Here is a 20695-nt window from a genome sequence, read left to right on the forward strand (position 1 = left end):
CAGCTGACGAGGGTGAGTTGCAGGTGGAGGAATTCTCTCCATGAGGGTGATGAGGGTGGTGATATTCCTGAATATTATATTTGATATTTCAGGCCAGGCAGTGCTGCAGGCATACCAAGCTGATCTGCTGGGGGATCTAAACCAGGGGGCAGGGATGTCCACTGAGGCAGTTCCTGAGCTGCGCCGCACCACTGATCTTGCTCTCCAAGAAACTGATCTTGGGCCACCAAGGAAACTGCAGAGATCGGCCGGTCGATGGCGGCGATGGTGGCTCATCAGGGCCGCCTCTGTAGATGGCCTAGGCTATTATAGGGATAGTGTAGGTGTTCTGCTAAAGCATTTCTGCCTCTGGCCCTTCACTTTGTGAATGTAGGTTCTTTAGCACCCCTATATGATAGCCTACTTCCATGGGAGTCGTCAGGCCAAGGCCCGCCCCCTTTCTGCATTCTTGGGCAAGAAGAGTAATGCAGGTTGGTGTAGAGGTTTGATTGATAAAGACCTAGGCCTCAAATAAAGCCTGCCCAGTGCAATGGGTCTTTTCGGGCAGGGTCAGGCCGTCTTTCGCTCCGTGAAGAGATTGTTTCTGGTTTGTCCGACCCCACCATGCAGAGCTGGCATATGGATTTGGGCCGCCAGAGTAGGCTCCACTTAGCTCGCTGAGCCTCCGCTCAAGCGATGGGTTGAAGGTGGTTGACTTACAAGAGAGCCCCACTCTTCTGGGCTGAGCGCAAAAAAATGTATGTCACCTCTAGAGCCACTGGCAGGCCCGCACCCTGTTGAACTCTCAGGGGAATGTGGTTGGTACTGCCCTGTTGACACAGGGTAGTTTCGATGACTCCACTCTCAGCTCTGTATCTTTTCACCTCACACCACTATGGCTCGGATTGAGAGAGAATTTCTCTCCTTTACTTCTTTACCTTTACTTCGTCTTGGTCTACGAAATACTCTCCCTTGAAGCCAGAGCAATGCTGGGCTGACGCCCATGCATATAGATGTTAGGCCTCTGAATCTGGGGCCTCCACTGAGGCAGACTGGCGTATGTTGTACTCCCCTTGCTTAAAGTGTGTTGCACTTTTGCTGAGTACAATGCCATGGGCAATGTGATTAGGTACCAATGTGCTGTAGGCGGTATGTTATCAGCATATCTGCCAACAAAGACTGCGCTGTTAGGTAGTTGGCGCTGTAGGCCAGCTTACCTCAGGTGGTTGGCCTTAGTAGTTTGGGCTCAGTAGACTCACTGATGGGTAGTAGGCCTTAAACAGGCCTCCTCGGAAGGGAGTCCTAACGTTGTGGGACATACATTATAGCTGCGACTAGGTAGCTAGCTTTGTTAGGCCTCCTGTGGGTGGCCTCAATATTTGTGTTGGTGTAGTATGGTTCCCAACGGTATATGTTTGTAGCAGAATAGACTGACTATCAGCTAGTAGGCCTTATTAAGCCTCCCTGAAGGTGAGTGCCCAGCAGTATGGGTAAATTGGCTGACAGCACTGGCTCTCAGGCCTAGTAGGCCTCTCATCCTCGAAGTGGGTTTCGAGTGTCAGGGTACACAGCCAGCAGTGTTATTGGTCAGGCCTGGCCTTAGCAGGCCTCCCTGACCCTGAGTAACCCAACATGGGGTGCTCCGCTGTTAATTCTCACTGGCTGATCAGACAGTTGGCTTCAGTGGGCCTCTTTGAGGCTAGCCCCAATTATGATCAGCCAAATAAGATTTGCCACTGTACGGTTGGCCGTTTTAGGCCTCCCCAGAAGGAAAACCCCCAACAGCGTGGGTAATTTTTGACAGCTAGCAAGACCCCTGTCAGGCGAGTTCCGGGCTGAGTGGTTCACAGCCAGCTTCACAGTCCCTTGGGTTGGATGCCTTACCTAAAGCCAAGTGTCCAGAGGCTCTGTCTCCAGACAGACAGGAAGTTGGCCAGACTGTAGTGTCCAATGTAAGTGACACTAGGTCAGGCCTTCCTGGTGGCATTTCGGGTGGGACATTCTCCAGAATAGTGACTGGCTGGGGTTCCCTCGGGTTCCCTAGCCACATTCCCTAGAAGGGACCCCTTCTAATTTGAAGCTGTGGTCCTAGGCCCTTGAGCAGGGCCAGGTAGGCCTCTCATTAAACTAGGTTTATGGAGGTTTTCCTGTGAAGAACTATGAAGTTTACCAATTGGCATACCTCAATCCGAGGGGCGGGATAAACGGTTGTCTTTCAAATTCCCTCTGCACGTAATAGGATAGCGCTACAACTAACCAGAGCAACGAACGGCTGTGGCTGAGTCCCATGCGTTTTTCCACCAGGAGCTAGTTTATATATTAAACTTTTGCCGTATCCTGTTGTTAAAACTCCGAAAACAGCTTCCTTTTTTAAGAATGACTTAAGTGACGTTCTCTTAACTCCAAATCATCCAGAGTCGCGGCCAAAGCTGATTCGAAAGACTGCTGTTCGCCAGCAGCATCTTCTTTTTTTCAAGTAGCAGGGAATTCAAATCACCTATGGAAATCACGCGGAACCGTCACAACAAGCCCGCCCACCAACTCTATACATGATGTGATTGGCCTGACCAGAGTTTGGTTTTTCCAGCTCGATTGCCAATGGAGAGTTGCTAGACCACACTTTGCTGACCACGCTACATAGCTTGGGCTTTGACCATAGGGAATGCTGTGACTGACAGCCCAGTGTAACCTGAGGGTGAGTGGTTCTGGCATTTCATTTGAACTTCATTTAAGCCCGGGTGGTGATGGTGCAGTTGATAAGACACATGCCTTTGGTGTGAGAGACCCAGGTTCGAATCCACTGTGAGACACCAATGTGTCCCTGAGCAAGACACTTAAGCCTTAGTTGCTCAAGAGGCGTGTGACCTCTGACATATAGCAATTGTAAGTCGCTTTGGATAAAAGCATCAGCTAAATGAATAAATGTAAATGTAAACTTGCTGGTTCTGACAGTTGTCACTGCCAAATGGCATGCACTCCCCTTAGCATGGTGGCATTGGTATATCGTTCCCCAAAGCATCCATCGACGCAGTGTGCGTTCCCTTTCGATAGGGAACGTCTAAGTCACGACTGTAACCTCTGTTCTCTGAGAACAGGGAATCAGACCATGCCTCGGGGCCTGCCTGCCAAACAGTGTCAGTCATAACCTAGACGTTTTATGTAAAATATTTAAAAAAGTCCCAATCTACTACTCTCTTGGTCTGTGCAGTTCCCCTGAATTTGATGTGAGACAGTGTTTTTCTTTGGCCCTAAAAACCCTTCAACATAAGGACCCCAAGAGTGGGTATCTTGGTCATCATTGCATAAAAATAAAACACCAAAACACATACTTTCTCTCACCTGCATTTGGAATGACCAATCGGCCACCCAAGTGCCCAAACACTGCGCTTGTTTTCAACCGAGTCTTCCCTGGTGTGTGAAGTCCATTAGGAGCAATCAGGGTCGTCTTCTTTCCATCTACTGTGCTGTAGTTTGGGTGAAGGTTAGCAGGGAGGGTCTCCAGGTGGGTTTTCACATGGTACTCGGCCCGGTCCGCCACACCTAGTGAAACCATAAAGGAGCTCTGAACTTTGACCTTGTCTGGCAGGGGGTCAAAGAGCTCTTTGTCTATGGAGTCCTGAAAGCAGATTGGACCGCTGTACGTCTGGCCGACAGTTATATCGGGCTGCATGGAGGAATTCAGCAGAAGTGGATTGCCTGGGGAGATGAAAAAGCAGTCTTTGATATTTTGGGAGTCTTGTTGATACAGGTAAAAAGAAAAGAATACGGTTAGATGGGGTCCTGACACGACAACTCCAGTGCAGCAGACCATGGCTTAAAAATCAAGTCGTGCAACAGAAAAGGATAAATATTTAATTTACTGTTTTGGCTAAAATATTCATTCTAAGAGTGCTGGAAAAAGGGAAAAAATGTATCTTGAAAAATACAAAAAGTGAAAAGGACAATTTTAAGTATATGAAAAAAGTAAATGCTCTGGCACCAACTAAATTATTTAGTTAGGTTAGTTTAGTTTTTTTTTTTTTTTTACTGTTAAATTCATGGCCCTTCTAAACCTAACCACCTGAAACGTGGTTCTGAATAGGTGTTAGAATATTAAGAGTATAGTATAGTATAGTAAGAGTATATTATATTTTTCTAATATGTTACAGTCCATTTTATGACCCAGTTCGTTTTCTGGCTTCCATGGCTGCAATAGGCTGTGTTTTCCAACAACTGGCAACCTGGGGTGTTGAAATACTAATGGGTAAATTGGCAGTGGGCAGGATTACACAGACCAAAACAAAAACAGACATTCCGACATGGAACGCACATTTCTGAGAGAAACTAGTATGTAAACTTAGCATGTTACCTAAATATCTGCAAACAAATGGCATTTTAATGCTTTAGCACAAACAAAGAAAATTACATACAGCACCTTTAATTAAAAAAAGTATACTGTTGTGCTACATGTTTCTGAACTACTCTAGAGCACACAACTTTGGAATTCTAGATTATGCAAACTGACCTGAACAGCTTATGTACATGTGTTTTGAGACCTTTATCATCAAAGATAAAGTGCAGACCCTTTTGCCAGCATCCAGCTTAGTTGCTTCCATGTTATTTTACTACTAGTCAGAGTGATTTGTTCATGGCAACAGTTGCTTTCATGCATTTATTGATGTTAACAGTCACATCCTTAAATGGCTTGTCATCACCCATTACCACAGTTAGCATTGGTTTGCCAGTGGCATCATTAGGAATTTGCACTTCCGCATAAAATTTATTCATTAAGTGAGAGAGCAACTAAATGGAGACAAAGATATATGAAGTATGCCTTAGTGACCTTTTTGTTTTTCCAAGTTTTTAAATCTGTCGCCTCCCAGCTTGGGCTCAGAACAGCTCTTGGAAGGGGGTCTTCATCTCTTGCTGTTGCTCTCTCACCTTTTCCAGTTCGAAGCAGACACACACCATCACAGGGCCCCCACGATTCATCCCGGTGCCAAAGTAGCTCTAACATTTGAGTCACTTAGTCCTTGCTGGCCAGCTGCTGCACAGTGAGGGGTGAAATGCAGGAGGCTAATGGGTCTTTATTTTTAGGAAAATCGTTAATTACCCCAGTATGGGCTGATCGGTGTCAGGCATTTGGGATATTTCTAGTCGTCATGCTTGGGCAGGTCAAGGTTTTTTTATAGAATGACAAGAGGTTTGTATTATAAATTTGACTGGTCCTGCAAAGTTCTAAGGTGTCAGGATGGGACAAATTATGGTGGAAAACAGCAGGAGTTTAGGAAATATGCTGATGCATACTCACATTTGGGATTATGAAAACGTATTCATTACCTTTTAAAGGGTTTATTCACCTGAAAATGAAAGTTGTCTGATCATTTACTTTCACTCATGTTGCTCCAAACTTTTATGACAGTCTGTCTTCTGTAGAAAATATTTTGAAGAATATTTCCACTGTTTTTGTCCATACAATGAAAGTCAATGGGTCTTGTCCAAAATAATATTGGACCCCAATGACATTTTTCAAATTATCATCATTTGTATTTCACTGAAGAAAGTAATTAATGCAGGTTTGGACTGACATGAGGGTGAGTAAATGATGACCAATTTTATTTTTGGGTAAAATTCTTCTCTTTGACCACTACCTATAGAAGAGAACTGAACCAGATTTAGCAGACATATAACGAGATTGCAACATATTAAATGGTTCAAATTCTTAAATTCTCCCCCCCATCTCTTTAGAAGAAGGATATGATCACTGTGGGGCACAAAATCTTTAAAATGGCAGTGAAATGAAAGGATGAGAAAGCAGGATGATAGAAGTTAATGAAACAAGCATGTAGTGGGCACCTTGCAGAGAAAGATCTGGAATTAGAGTCGTGATTAAAATGACTCAGTGGCTGAGATTTCAAGAGCAGACAGATGGGCAAAGGTCTGGAGTCTCATACTGTTACCTGTGATTTAGAGAGTCAGCAGGAATACTTCAGAAGCTTTATTATAATTACACACACTGAGAAAACTGCAACAGATATCATGTAGTGAGACGACTAAAAAGGAAAAGTTATACAATGCTTAGTGCATAATACAAAACGTACCTTATGAGAAATAATACAAAATAAAAATGAAATCAAATGGGCTACAATTTGGAACTTTTAAATGCTTAACATGTTTAGTGAACAACTGTTTTGTGAAGCTTATAATTTCTCATTCTACATCCCACATCCTTAAATGAACATCCAACATGTTCTCTTTTCTATTGCATGGGATTTGGTGTTTCCTGCGAGCGCTGATAGGAACCGGATTGGCTGTTGGAATAGGGCACAGCGGGAGGCTGGGAGAAAGTTGGCCTTTTTAAATAGGATTGATGACCTGACAGATGCGGCTCAGCTGAGCCTTGATCCCCCTTTTTCCTGTTGCATGGAAAAGGAGGGTGTTGCCATCCCAGGCTTTGAGCACAATAAACACAAGCTGCTAGTTGCAGGCTTTCACTGTGCTGTCACAAGCAGCCAGGATTGATTACCCTGTGGGGCGATGGCTATCACTTTCTCTTACCCAGAAGTGTCAGTGGCAGTAATATGGACGCGTGTAGCAGAACCAAATGTGGTTCAAACGACTGTAGACGTGGTCTTATCTACAAAAGTTATCGGCACAGCTGACAAAAAGGCAGAATTTAAGTTAGCATAGCATACCTTAGCATGCCTTTTTTTGGGTGAGAATGTGTTTGGTCAGGGGAAGCGGTTTGTGTGAGTAAAAAAACATCTTAGTGTTTTACTGTGATGAAATAAAAGCATATGAGCATATACAGTGCATCCGGAAAGTATTCACAGCGCTTCACTTTATCCACATTTTGTTATTCTACGGCCTTATTCCAAAATTAAGTATTTTCCTCTAAATTCTACAAACAATACCCCATAATACTTATGTACATGTGATTAATTTTCGTTTTTTATTTTTAATAAATTTGCTAATTTTTAAAACAAACTTCTTTCACGTTGCCATTATGGGGTATTGTTTGTAGAATTTTGAGGAAAATAATGAATTTAATCCATTTAGGACTAAGGCTGTAACATAACAAAAAGTGGAAAAAGTGAAGAGCTGTGAATACATTCTGGATGCACTGTATCTCATGGATTGTGTGTCTGTATGCTTTTACGAGCAATTTCTTTTTTTGGAATTATTAAATATTCATTATGGTTTAGCCTATTACTGTGTCTAGCGGCGCATGAACTTCAGAATCACAATAAATCAATTAATCTAACCGAAGCACTTTATCTACAATGAACTCTTACCCTGTCTGGTGGTTTTGAAGTTGAAGGACTGGAAGCCCCCAGCAAGAGCAGATGAGTCAATGACATCCACTCCGTACTCGCTCTGACTCTTCCTGTAGAGGGTGATGGCCACGATGAGGACGACCACAGCGATAACCCCCGCAGCCAGACCAGAGTACAGCGCAACATCAATAGAGTTCTCCATGCCTGGGACACAGCCAGAAACACACACAACACATACTTAAGCTCCATGGGAAAACTATTATTTATTGTGGAAATAATTTAAGAAAATATGCCAAATAGCACACATTTGATCAGGAAGTTCTTGAACAATTTAAATAAATATCTGTGCAACACATGTGAGCTACCCTATATACATTTTTATCATTAAATATAAAAAAAAATATGTATATTTAATAATAATAATATAAATATTGTAATTAAATCTATTTCATGCACCATAAGAATAGATTGGGAATAGATTGAAATGTCTTCTACAACATGAGACGTTTTGGATTTATACACTTAAGGGTACAAATTTACTTGGTCATAATGAGGATTTTTTTTCTTGTAGTGTCATCATCGTTATTATTATTATATTTATTTTTCTTTTTTAGCTCTTTTTTAATTTATTTTAAAAAATTTATTTTAATTATTATTATTATTTTGCATTAGAAGTTACTGTTTTATTTGTGAAGGAGTTGGCAGGTTATAGACACTCCCACTGGTTTACCAGCTGTTTTGGAATATTTTGTTGTTTCAGCTCTCATGTATTTACCTCTCATGTATCCAATGAGCACCAGTGGCTACGTGTTTATACCCCTGTAGCATAGACAGCTGCCTCGTTTTCATTTACAAGTTTAATGATAAGTAATATTTTATAATATTTCATAATTATTTTTACTACTACTATTATACGGTGTTATGAAATATTAAAATAAGAAATGGTTAATTTAATAGTTTTGTAGATTTGTGCAAGTAAAATGTTTCACAGTGCCATAAAATATAAGAAATAAAAAAGAATACAATTATTTCTGTGATTATTTTATTGTGATATGATGACATTTTTAAGTAAGATCTAGTTTGTGTAATAGTTTTGTAGATTTTGCAAGTGAAATGTTTTCACGGCACCGGAAAAAAATACATTTTGGTGACAGGTAAACATTTAAAGCCGTCACACCTGGTAATTGTGGTTAGGCTTGCAAATCTTTCAGACACCTGTGCAAATGGAACAGGTGCAATATGCACATGTTTAGCAATGTATAAAGATATGCTTGGCACGTGAGGGCAGTTTGGGAGGTGTGAATTCCAGGGCTCTTACTACTTTAATAACTGGCAGGGTGGTGTGCCAACACCCCACGCAATGATACATCTGTTCAGCTGGCATCTATAGCAGTGGCCCAAGTGACCTCTGCAGCAGGAGGGTTGGGCGGACCAAACTCGCCAGATCACAAAGGACACAGAGGACATTAATCATGCCGTGAGAGGAAGAATATGTTTTTAAAACTACAGCACTGAATTTCAAATATCAAGACACACTACATAAAGTTGAACAGGATTACATGCTTCAAGCTGGAAACAAGTTTCTGTCCAAGGGTAAAGGTGAATTAATTGCAAGTCCATCATGCAACAGATTTAATAGATTTAATTAGAAGCATTATAACCCAGCTCACACATCAATGCACACGGAAGAGTCTCAGGGCCATAGCACTGTAACAATGCAGAAGCACCTGGTACTAATACATATTTAAAATGATGTTGTGCAAAGTGCCTCAATATGGTTAAAATAATACACGGGAGAAATGAAGACATAATATGCTTGATGAGGTGAGACAATATTCAATGATTACACCTCGTTGCTTCCTCTAAATTTAGCACATGTTCAAACGCCACATCCAATCACTCACTCTCTCTAATCTGAAAGGACACAATACATTGACTAGCACTTTGAAATTCTGCGAAATGGATAATCTGGACAAGTTGATAAGGAAACCTACAAAATATTTAGGATACCTTAGTCAGTTACTTTGACTTGTTTTCCGGATAAATTCAGCTGATATGAAAATTGCTGTAGGGTAAAAAGACTTGTTTTTAAAGAAAATATTCTGGATATCTAAAATAAAAATAATAATAATAGTAATTCAAAACTAACCAAATTTATTTGATTGTTCCACTGCCAGTTTTTGCCTCAGTTATTTTATGAATAAACCCAAAAAAAAAATTTCTTGACTTTTTCTATTATAAATGAATTATTTGATTTCATACTCTCTAACAACCCTTTTTGCCGCACATAAACTCTTATTTCCCAAGTTTATTTGCTGTGGGTGCTTTAATTGGCTTGTAATTTCCATACTAAAATTTACATTTTAGAGACAGATTGCATTCTTGCCAATTAATCTTCTGCATCTTTTTTTCCACTTGAGACCTGTTGTCTGCATAATGATACAGGGTAACCAAGCGTAGAAGTGAACACACATTTGAGGGGATTGAGCTTATCTTAATTGAGGGAGTAAAAAAATAAGCTTTCACACAAATTCTAATTTCAAAAAAGGAAATTTAAGATAAAATGATTCAAACCAAAGTTTACTTAAGAATTCACATGGAGGAGAACTCACTCTGAGGCTTGACATCATGCATCAGCTTCCCATCTGCTGGGAAAAAGAGACAGAACAACAAAAAGAAAGAAATAAAGGGAAAGAAAGAGGGAGAGAGAATTACAGTCCATCCCTGTAATGCACGATTTTGGGCTGTCCCAGACGAAAGATGACCAATAGTGGGATTTCTCTCTGTACAGTCAGAGAGGTTCAAGGATGGTTGTTGTCACTGTCTTGTGACTAAAGATAGCATGCAATAATTTTCTGACAGTGGCAGAAATTTTGCATGATCATCTCACAGTTTGCTTGCTGCTACGACCTATGTCTACTGACTAGCCTATAAAAATCCAACATGAAATGGCGTATTGATAAACGGGACATGGCGCTAAAACTTAAAACCACTTACCTCAAGCTCCATTTACTAAATTGGCATGACAAGTTTGCCTCTTTTCCCTAACAATGACCGCATCCTTATTTTCCTCTTTTGCGCACATAAAACCACAATTGCCGGTGTGATTCATGTCGCTCTATTTGTTTGCCAGTAGCGCATTCTGATATTGTATTCTTCTATTCTAACTTGCGTCATAGACTACAATTCAATAGGTTTCATCATCATACAGTGTACATACATGTCGTACCTAAGTTTATGAGATCTGAAATGATCTTATAGGATTGCCGAAATCGCACAGTCTGTAGCAGGCATTATACTTATTACAAATGCGCTCTCTGATTCACATCATAGGTCGATGTCCAACCGCAGGCTATGCCAACATCAGCTGTGGATACTGTTGCTTGGCATCGTTGCCATGGGAAGCTACTGGCAGATGGGTTTGGATCACTTAGGCTGCATGATGTTTCCATCCTTCATTAAGAAGGAGAAATCAGAGAGGGATCTCATCATAATAGCTAATTTGGGAGATATTGAGAGGGATGATGTCGTCACTTTCATCCATTTTTAGCAGACAATTATCACAGTTCCTAAAACATCACAATTCACACACTTCAGCTTTGCGATGAGTGTGAAGATCTAAGTGAGCAATAGCATGACCAACATATGATGATGATGTTATTGATGAATTGACGGTGTTTATGACATATTACGGCATCAGCACATACTCACTCTGCGTACACAGACCCCCTGTGCAGTTCTCCATGCCTTGACCTTCTCCCTCACACATCTTGCCTCTGTGACGGGGCGGGGGAGCGTTGCACTCCCTCCATCGCTGCCTCTCACACTGCACGCTACACATCGTCCACTCACTCCACTCCTCCCAGACTCCATCCACTGCAGAGCACACAACATGGTTGCCGTTTAAGGAAGGTGAACAGCTGCTCTGTGCATTAACTGCACTCCGCAATGAACTTATGAGATTTCTAGAGACTTCATAAACTTAATTAAAAGTGTTTTAATAGTCCAATTCTTGACCCCACTGGCAGGGTTACATGCATTGCATCAGCATATTTTCAGCCAATTGAACAAATTCTTAATATAACCTTTAGCTCAGTCACAGTTTTAATCTGTTCTTCATCTTATTTTTAAGCCACAAACACAAATTATAAATAATGTTTGTGTTCTGAAGCAAAATATTTACACTGCTGTTCAAAGGTTTGGGGTCAGTAAGATTTTTTTTTGGGGAAAGAAATTACTTTAATTAGCATTAAACTGATCAAAAGTGACAGTAAAGACAATGTTACAAAACCGCATCACGGTTTTCATGAAAACATGTTCAACTGTGATAATAATAACAAATGTTTCTTGAGCACCAAATCAGCATATTAGAATGATTTCTAAAGGATCATGTGACACTGAAGACTGGAGTAATGATGCATAAAATTCAGCTTGAACATCACAGGAATGAATTTCATTTTAAAATATGCTAAAATAGAAAAAACTTATTTATAATTATAATAATATTTCAGAAATTAGCTTTTTTTATTTACAGTATTTTTGATAAAATACAGCCTTGGGGAGCATAAGAGTTTTACGAACCTCACACTTTTTTTGTAACATTGTTAAGCTGAATATGTAATGGTACTTGTGTTGCTCATAACTTGTTTTGCTGCTTATACAAATGCATTTCCACAGAAAGTAAATACTGTGATATCTTACTCTACCTAATTCGATAGATGAGGTTTTTCTAAGTAAGAATTTAATTATAAACAATAAGTAAACAATGTATATTGAGTCTTTTAATAAATTCTTGAAAAATAGTGACAACTATTTTATACAATTTCATGATTAAGAAATAAACAAATTTAATATGTTTCAATCATTTGAAGTTAACTTTGAACAAATTGAAATGTATTATGCAATCCAACAGTAACCATGAATCGGATCATAAAGGCTAAATTGATTTAAATATCACAAAGCCAGGCAATCCACTGAGTGCAACATGAACAATAACTCTTCTAATAAAATTACACTAACTAGGGATTATTTCTTCATTATCAGAGAACAGGAGGTCTCCTGTATGTTGTAGATCCTCAGTAATTCCACCCTTACTTTGTTAAAGGAAGTAGAGGGTATTACAAAATCTGATGTATTATGAATGAAAAACACAGCTCTTATGTGCTACACTGACACTAAAAAGTGCTGTGAGTTTGGATGCTGGAAGACAAGCTGCACCTCAGGGTTGTGTTGGGGTTGCAGAAAATCTGACCTGGGCAGAGAGCATTGCAGGTGATCTTCTGCACAGACATGCCCTCACAGAATGCTCCTCCATTCAGAGGAGCGGGGTTAGTGCAGGTCCGAGATCGCTTCTGAACTCCTCTCCCACAGTTCACGCTGCAAGAAGACCACTCAGTCCACAGAGACCAACCGCCGTTCACTGCAGAGAGAGATCATCCAATAAACAACACAACAAATGAACTTAAGAGATTACCTTTCTCTCACCCTGCCAGAAGAAACACCCGGAGGACAGGATGACTAATAGGTTAAAGGAAAATCTTCACTTATATGTGTGGTTTGACTTTTTGTAGTCTTGCTTTGATATGTCTTAGCTGTACAACCAGTAATACTGGCACAACATATTAACACCAACTTTTTCTGCATTCTGAAAAAATAGAATGCTGAATACAAATAATAAAATACAACTAATCATATAATCGGTCTTTGTTAGACTAGCAAAATATACAGGGTTATCAAATTTTTTGTTGACATCAAAGTACTGTCTGTCCAATTAAATTCTATACTGCAATTTGGCCAAAAATCATCTGGCACTTTTGCAAAAGCAAGCCAAATAGACAGATACCAATATGGACAGTTTGTGTGACATAAACTTATTTTCGAAAACTATGCAAAGTTAAAAAAAGGACCCATTGCAAAAATTACATACTGCTTCCAAACTGCTCCTATCCAATTGTCTGCCTCAAAAAACAACACTAAACACTGCAGTAGTAGATAACTACAGATCTGTATCTCTGCTCCTTTCCTGTCCAAAACTCTTGAAAGATCTACCTTCAAACACCATTCTGTTTTTTTTTTTTTCATAGAACAACCTGATGAATACCTGCCAATTGTGCTTCAAAAGTGGAAATTCCCCTGAAACTGCATGACTGTAGAGAACCACAAAATTCTGCTTGATCTTTCTGTTGGCTTCGACATGGTGGATCATCTGATTCTCCTATTAGTCCTGTCAAATGGGGTATCACTGATAGTGTTCTTCATTAGTTTGACTCGTTTTGTGGAGTGTACGAATCAAACCTGCAAACTCTTAAAGTGAGCAGATGATTGCTTATGTGAAAATATGATTATAGATTGTATAATTTCAGTTCTTCTGTACTTCGAGTGTTAATAATAATGATAATAATAATAATAGTATATTTGTGTATATATATACATACTAAGTCAATAATATAGACAATTTTCACTTTTGGATAAACTATCACTTAAATGGGGTGTACAACTTAATGAGTTGACAGTTAAAATGTGATAATGAATGACTTCACAGTGCTGTTGCAAGCCGAAAGCCATTCAGTAGTATTTTTAGCAAAGCTGAGGAGACAGAACAATAAGTCAATAAAGCATATCAGTGTCGTCTTACCAAACACAACTACAGTAGCTGTTGCACTGCGGCGTTTTGCGACTATGTTACTGGCGAGGCAGGTGTAGTTGGCAGAGTCAGAGAGTCTGGCTTCATTAATTATCAGATTGTGGTCAGCACGAGTGTCAATGTTGTCGTCTCCAAGGGAAGTGACCAATTCTTCATTTTTCAACCATTCCACCTGACAAAAATAAAAGCATTTATTAACCAAAGCTGCAATTAGTAAAAGAGATACCAGTTTCTAGACTCAGTAAGAATAGTAAAGTGTAATTGGAAGCATAGACAAATATCGGATTTTACATGTAAAATACAGTATATATAATAAATAAATTACAGTAGTTACATGAAACAACCAATACTAGACAAAGACAGGGCAAACATGAGGGCATAAATACACAAGACTAACGACTAGACAAGGGACACCTGTGAACAATGAAACAATGAACCAATGACACAGACAAGGGAACACATGGCAGCATCACATGACTTGAACAAGGGATCACATGACATACATGAAACAGGAACAAGGAACAAAACCCAAAACGTGACAACAGTACAATGAGTATTTGCAGTTTCTATCTTCATAGTAGATTTGGTATCACCATGAAATCAAAATGGACTATTCTTATTCTTTACAGAATGTTGCAGTGTTTGTTATAAATGATTAATCTATGCAAATATTTATTTATTTTTAATTCATGTGCACTCATAATATTTAATTAAAAACGTTAACTCCCCTCCCCTCGAAAAGGCATCTGTTCTCTTCATGACGTATGTCTCGGCAGAGGATGGGAGTAAATATCCTCCATAACCAACTGACTGCAAGCTGCCATTAAGATCTGCCTTCATTTAGTTAGCAATCAATTAGCAATAGTTAGCAATGATAGTTAGCAATGATCCAATCAATTCCAGAGGAATAAATTCAGTCCCACCCCACATTTTTTTTCTCATTCCAAAAGCAGTTTCAATCGGATATACGTCACAATAGGGAAGAAAAGACTACATCCGTTTCATGCCAACTTTAATCCAACAATCCGAGTTGGTTAGTTCTTTTAATAGAACATGGTTACAAAAATATAGTCACATTAAAGGGTTAGTTCAACCAAAAATGACAATTCTACATAATGACTCATCCTCATGTCGTTCCAAACCTGTATGACCTTCGTTCGTCTTCAGAACACAAATTTTTGATTAAATCCAAGAGGTTTCTGAACCACCCATAGGCAGCAACGTCATTGCAACTTTCAAGGCCTAGAAAGCTAGTAAATACATCTTTGAAATAGTCCATCACTGCGTCCGAAATCGCGTACTTCCCTACTATATAGTATGCGAAAAACAGTACGCGAGCAGAGTAGTATGTCCGAAATCATAGAATTCGAAAAACAGTAGGCGAAAAGTACCCGGATGACCTACTACTTCCGCCGAGATTCTGAAGTGCGCATACGATGGACACTTTACTATCCCATGATGCCACGGGAGCGGAGTTGTTGTCGTTATATTTGAAAAATGGCGGAAAACGGAGACGCGGCTGTTTTCAAGTGTAAGTACTATAAACACTTTTTGTTTCTTTGTGGTTAAATTGTGCTTGTTTAACATCATCTAAGTAAACTATTGACTTGTTTGAGAAATTCCGGAGAAGCTCTCGACGAAGGCGTGATCTGCGAGTAGCTGACCTACGCCGCCTCTGGACTGTAAGCTCAAACGACGTAAAAACGCCGATGAAAACGGACAGCAAAACTAAAAACATAGCGCGAAGTTGGTGCAGTCAGTGGAATGGGCTCTTTAATTTTTCGCGCTGTTATGACAGCGTCTGTCACGTGACGCTCTGTTATGACAGGATATGTCACGTGACTATTTCAACATGGCGCATGTAGTACGTCCGGACTCCATTCATACTACCCGTATTCATACTATATAGAACGTACTTTTTTAAAGGTTGAGAAGTACGTTCTAATTTAAATGTAGTACCTACTCGCATAGTACGCGATTTCGGACGCAGCCCATGTGACTACAGTGGTTCAATCTTAAAATTATGAAGCGACAAGAATACTTTTTGTGTGCAAAACCACCCAAAAATAACCACATTATTCAACAATCTCTTCTCTTCCACGTCATTCTCCAACGATGTTGACGTAGTGTAAACAGTGCAAGGTGCTTCCGGTTTCTACGTCAAAACTTAGGCTCACTATTGGTCGACGCTGGTCATGTGAGCACCACGACACATGTGTGTGATGCTGACACAGGAGCTAGCCATTAATGAGCCGATGTTCTGACGTAGAACCAGTAAGCGCTGCACTGTTTACACTACGTCAACAGCATATGAGGTGGAAGAGAAGAGATTGTTGAATAAAGTCGTTATTTTTGTTTGTTTTTTGTGTACTTCATAACATTAAGGTTGAACCACTGTAGACACATGAACTATATTAATAATGTCTTTACTACCTTTCTGAGCCTTGAAATTTGCAATGACATTGCTGACTATGGGTGGTTCAGAAACCTCTCGGATTTCAAAAATATCTTAATTTGTGTTCCGAAGAGGAACAAAGGTCTTACGGATTTAGGGCATGAACGACATTAACGACAGAATTTTCATTTCAGGTGAACTACCCCTTTAATGCTGCGTTCTGAGCAGTAACTGCAGTGATGCCCTCTTTGCCCTCTCTTCCTCAATCTCATCACAGCACTTTAAACTTTGCTCTATTCACAGATCATTTCTCAGAATCACATTAGCCCGCATGTTCATAGCTCACAGCATGCTTTAATTATTTTATAACTAACCCAGATGCATGATTACTGTAATTAGGTTCACAATGTTGCACTATGAAGCTGTAAAAATACAATTGGTAAAGTCTGAAGTAAAATCAAACACTGTAAAAAAAAATATATAGTAATTTTAATGGTAAAAGTTCAAGTTCACTTTATTTGTATAGCACATTTACAGCAGCCACTAGGCTGAACAAAGTGCTTTAAAGAACAACCAGATTAAAATATAGTTAGACCTGCACAACAACACATAAAAAATAAATAAGAGCAGCAAAGCTAAGCGAAACCTTAAAACCGGAGTGACAAAACAGTATAAGAGTCAGACTCAAATATAAAATAGTAAAACAGGAGTAGCAAAGCAGTGTCAGACTCAAATATAAAAAGAAAAGATAGGCAGGAGCTAAGTTATGAAGAGATTTAAAAACAAAGAGTAGAATTTTGAAATCTATTCTCTGTGTCCAACTGGCAGCCAGAGTAGAGATTTGAGAATCAGAGAGATGTGGACATATTTGCGACACTTATGTAGAAGTCTGGCCGCAGCATTTTGGACTAACTGAAAACGAGCAATTTGAAAACTTGATATACCACAATAAAAGGAATTGCAGTAATTCAGCCGACATGTAATAAATGCATGAACAGCCATTTCCAGAGTTTTCGGGGAGAGGAAGGCTTTGATTTTAGTCAAAAGACGAAGTTGGTAGAAACTGGAACTGATTACAGATGAGATCCGTTTGTCAAATTTTAAAGGCTGGTCAAAAGGAACACCTAAGTTTCGCACCCCTGGGGATTTAAAAGCCGATAGACTCTCTAACGCTGGACTTATACACTGAGAGTTTTCATTTGAGCCAAAAACAATGACCTCAGTCTTGTCTTCATTTAGGAAGAGGAAATTTTGGGCTAGCCATGCTTTAACTTCCTCTAGGCAGAAGAGAATTCATTGCTGCAGGGTTGTTTCTCTTGATTGGAATATACATTTAAGTGTTGTCTGCGTAAAAATGAAAGGATATGCCATGACTCCTTAGAATAGCGCCCAGAGGTAGCATGTATAGAGAAAATAGAGAAGGAGCCAAAATAGAGCCCTGTGGAAGACCACAGGTCAGAGGTGCCATAGAGCTGGATAAATTTACTCCAAAATACCATTTTAATTTTAAAAGGTAAAAATATGCTACAGTAAAAATGTCGATACCATTTTCTTATGGTAAAGTCCTGGCAACTACAGCTACCAGTTTTTTTTCTTTCTTTGTTACAGTGTATTTGCTGGGGAAAAAATAGCTTAGCTGGACTCCCAGTCTGGACAACCCTATCATCCAGGTATGTCTTGCTAGTTTAAGAGGGATTTTGGGCACTTTTCGGTTAGTCAGACAATGAAGACAGCTGGCCAGCAAGCTAAGACAAACAAATCACCTGGTTTAAGCTGTTTTTCAGCAGGGAGTCATACTATTTGTGTATTGAAGCAGAGAACACACTTCTCTAATGTATTTACTCAACGTTTCAGGGAAACTTGGGAGTTGAAATAGGCAATTAGCACACAGTGAAAGCAGAGCTCTCTGTTGAGACATTTGCCATGCTCTGCATTCTTGAGCACCACTTCCCCTCAGCCTTTGAAAAGGTGCAGAGCACAGAAATGAAGAGCAGAGTGAGAAAGAAAGAAAGAAAAAATGGGGGAAGACAGGATAGAAGAAGAGAAGCAGTGAGAAGAGGAAAGGTAGGGGACAGATACAAAATAGCTGGGTGAATGTGTGGCAGAAGATGTGAGAAATGAATGGCCTAATTGGCACATTTGTTTCAATTACAGCGTGGCTAACAGTGGCAGGGCTGACGGAGGAGTTTCCACAGTCTCAAGAGGGTCTTGTGATTTCATTAGTGCCTCTATCTTGACTGATTAAGGTCCTTTTGACAGGAAGAGATCAGCCGAAGTGAAGATCTTACTATTATCACAGACACAGGGGCTATTCTGTTGTCGCCCATAAATGTGGGACAGGAGTTCAGAGCCGCTTAATGTTTTTAAAAAAAGATGTGGTGTTAGAGGAGTTTTTATTTTATTTATTTTTACCTGTGAAGAGTGTTCATGTGTGTATGGTGGATAAGAGGCTATTGAAACTCAAACTGCTTCATATTTCAGCAGGGTAATTACTAAGATTAAACAGCTCTGATAGACGGCCCTCAGGGAGCAGAAATATAACGCCGCTTCACTGACTGTGAATTCAATCAAACCCACACGAGCACAACACTTTGACAAGACTGACACAAGCAGACACACCTACAATCACTTTTTAAATTGCGTTTGACACCAACCTTTGATAGTGCAGACAGCTAAATCTGAATTTCTGCAAATGTTTTTTATCTTTGGTATATAATGAGCATGCAATTCAACAAACAACTTTAAAATGAGTATTAAGTTTAAACAAACTACGGCGGTTACATCTATAAAATATGCTTGTGTAAATTCATTCACATTCTTGATGTATTTGTTGACTCGACATAAAAGATTCTTGATGAGTAGCTGTCCAAATGTACACAATATACTACACAAAAGTCCACTAATAACATTAGGCAAGGTTTCTTGCACCAAAAACAGTCATGCTTTATTTTCACATGACCATTGGTCCACCTTTCCTTCTAACATTTAGAATTAAACATGCTGCTTTTTGCCATGGTACCTTTAATATTTCCACAGGTAAGACATATAAAACATCTGCAGTGACTGGATAATGGTTTTGCATGTGAAATGAGATTTATATATTAGATAAAAATTAACCAAGATACTGGTGTTTATTTATGGCAGAATCTTTCTTAGGACCCTTGCAAGGACTTGGCAGGAAGGGCTTACTTCAGTCTTGAAAAATAGAAGACAATGAGCTAGAGAGTGTGGGCAACACAAAGTGTCCGCAGTTTCTGAAAATTATCCAATTTTTCCAAGTTATTAAAGGGTTACCAAGTTCTCAGGGTGAGTAAACTGCTGTTTTGTTACAGTGAGTTGTGACTAGTGTTATTAAGCTTAACTGCAGAAATGCCAGGGCTTTGAAATCGCGGAACTGATCTGATGGACTATTAACTTAACATCATCCCTGTTTTACTGAGGTCAACTACTATTCTACTTAAACTTGTTGTATAATATTTTGGATAACAAGTCCTACTTATTAGTGTGGTATTTCAAGATGTAACTCCCATTTGTTACAGACACAGAGGCAATTTCCACTGACTTGTCAACATAAACATTCACTAGCAAGCATATAGTTTAGCTTTCCATCATGCCGGATTTATTGGACTTTTTGAAAGAGTGTGATTAATAATTTAATTCCAAAGTTTACATAAATGAACACTAAGAACATACTTGATTTTCTGTTTCGTTGTTATGTTTATCTAAAACACATTTCAAAATTCAAGAGTGAACGTGCTTGACATTTCACATGCCTATATATTACAGCCAATCAATTTTTGCAAAATAGTCTTGGTCACTCTAAATCAGCAATCATCTCTGAAATAGTGTGCAGTCAGAAATAGTGAGGTCAATTCATGGGTGGATGTGATCCTTGTAATCCAAGTCATCCCAGTTAAAGTCATCCCTAGCCTGCAGTCTCAATCCACAAATTAATTCTATTTGCACAGACTCACTGTTTTCTTATTCTCATCCTCTCAATTTCAAAGTCAAATTTCAATTTACACCCAAGCTTTGATATCCCTTGATGCCCTTTGAATTAATTACGATCCTTAAAATAACACGCACACGCACGCACGCACACACACACACACACACACACACACACACACACACACACACACACACACACACACACAATGAATAAACCCCAGACCTGGCAAACACAGAGGAAAATGCTGTGGAAACACTTCTAGGACTATGCTGGCCAATAATACAGAAGTAAAGGCAACCACAAGCATAAAGCACAGAGCACTGAGTTGTCCCTTTCATCCTCTCCTCAACACACAACCACATTACCATTCTTTCCAGATCAGCCTTATCACAGCTAAACACAGAGGCAGGATACCACCCAGCTCCGACCGGCCTGTAATTGGCTTGTTAGATCATGGGGATCATCACTCA

The 20695-nt window shown here is 39.6% G+C and overlaps 1 protein-coding gene across 3 annotated transcripts in view; it reads right to left on the reverse strand.

The window, feature by feature from the left end:
- The window catches only part of unc5db (unc-5 netrin receptor Db), a 247011-nt gene that overhangs the window by 27126 nt on the left and 199190 nt on the right, over positions 1-20695 (reverse strand). The window contains exons 5-10 of one of the 3 annotated variants that reach the window (XM_077240896.1): positions 13870-14050; positions 12487-12654; positions 10947-11111; positions 9848-9880; positions 7254-7439; positions 3319-3675 (exon numbers count right to left, since the gene is read on the reverse strand). In XM_077240896.1, the coding sequence (XP_077097011.1) occupies positions 3319-3675; positions 7254-7439; positions 9848-9880; positions 10947-11111; positions 12487-12654; positions 13870-14050 (1090 nt within the window). Of the gene's footprint in view, positions 1-3318; positions 3676-7253; positions 7440-9847; positions 9884-10946; positions 11112-12486; positions 12655-13869; positions 14051-20695 lie in introns of all 3 variants that reach the window. The other 2 variants (XM_077240895.1, XM_077240897.1) reach the window with 2 other exon arrangements.

This window comes from Siphateles boraxobius, unplaced genomic scaffold, assembly GCF_051911475.1.
Source record: "Siphateles boraxobius isolate OS27281-9 unplaced genomic scaffold, OSU_SipBor_1 24, whole genome shotgun sequence".
Taxonomy (NCBI): domain Eukaryota; kingdom Metazoa; phylum Chordata; class Actinopteri; order Cypriniformes; family Leuciscidae; genus Siphateles; species Siphateles boraxobius.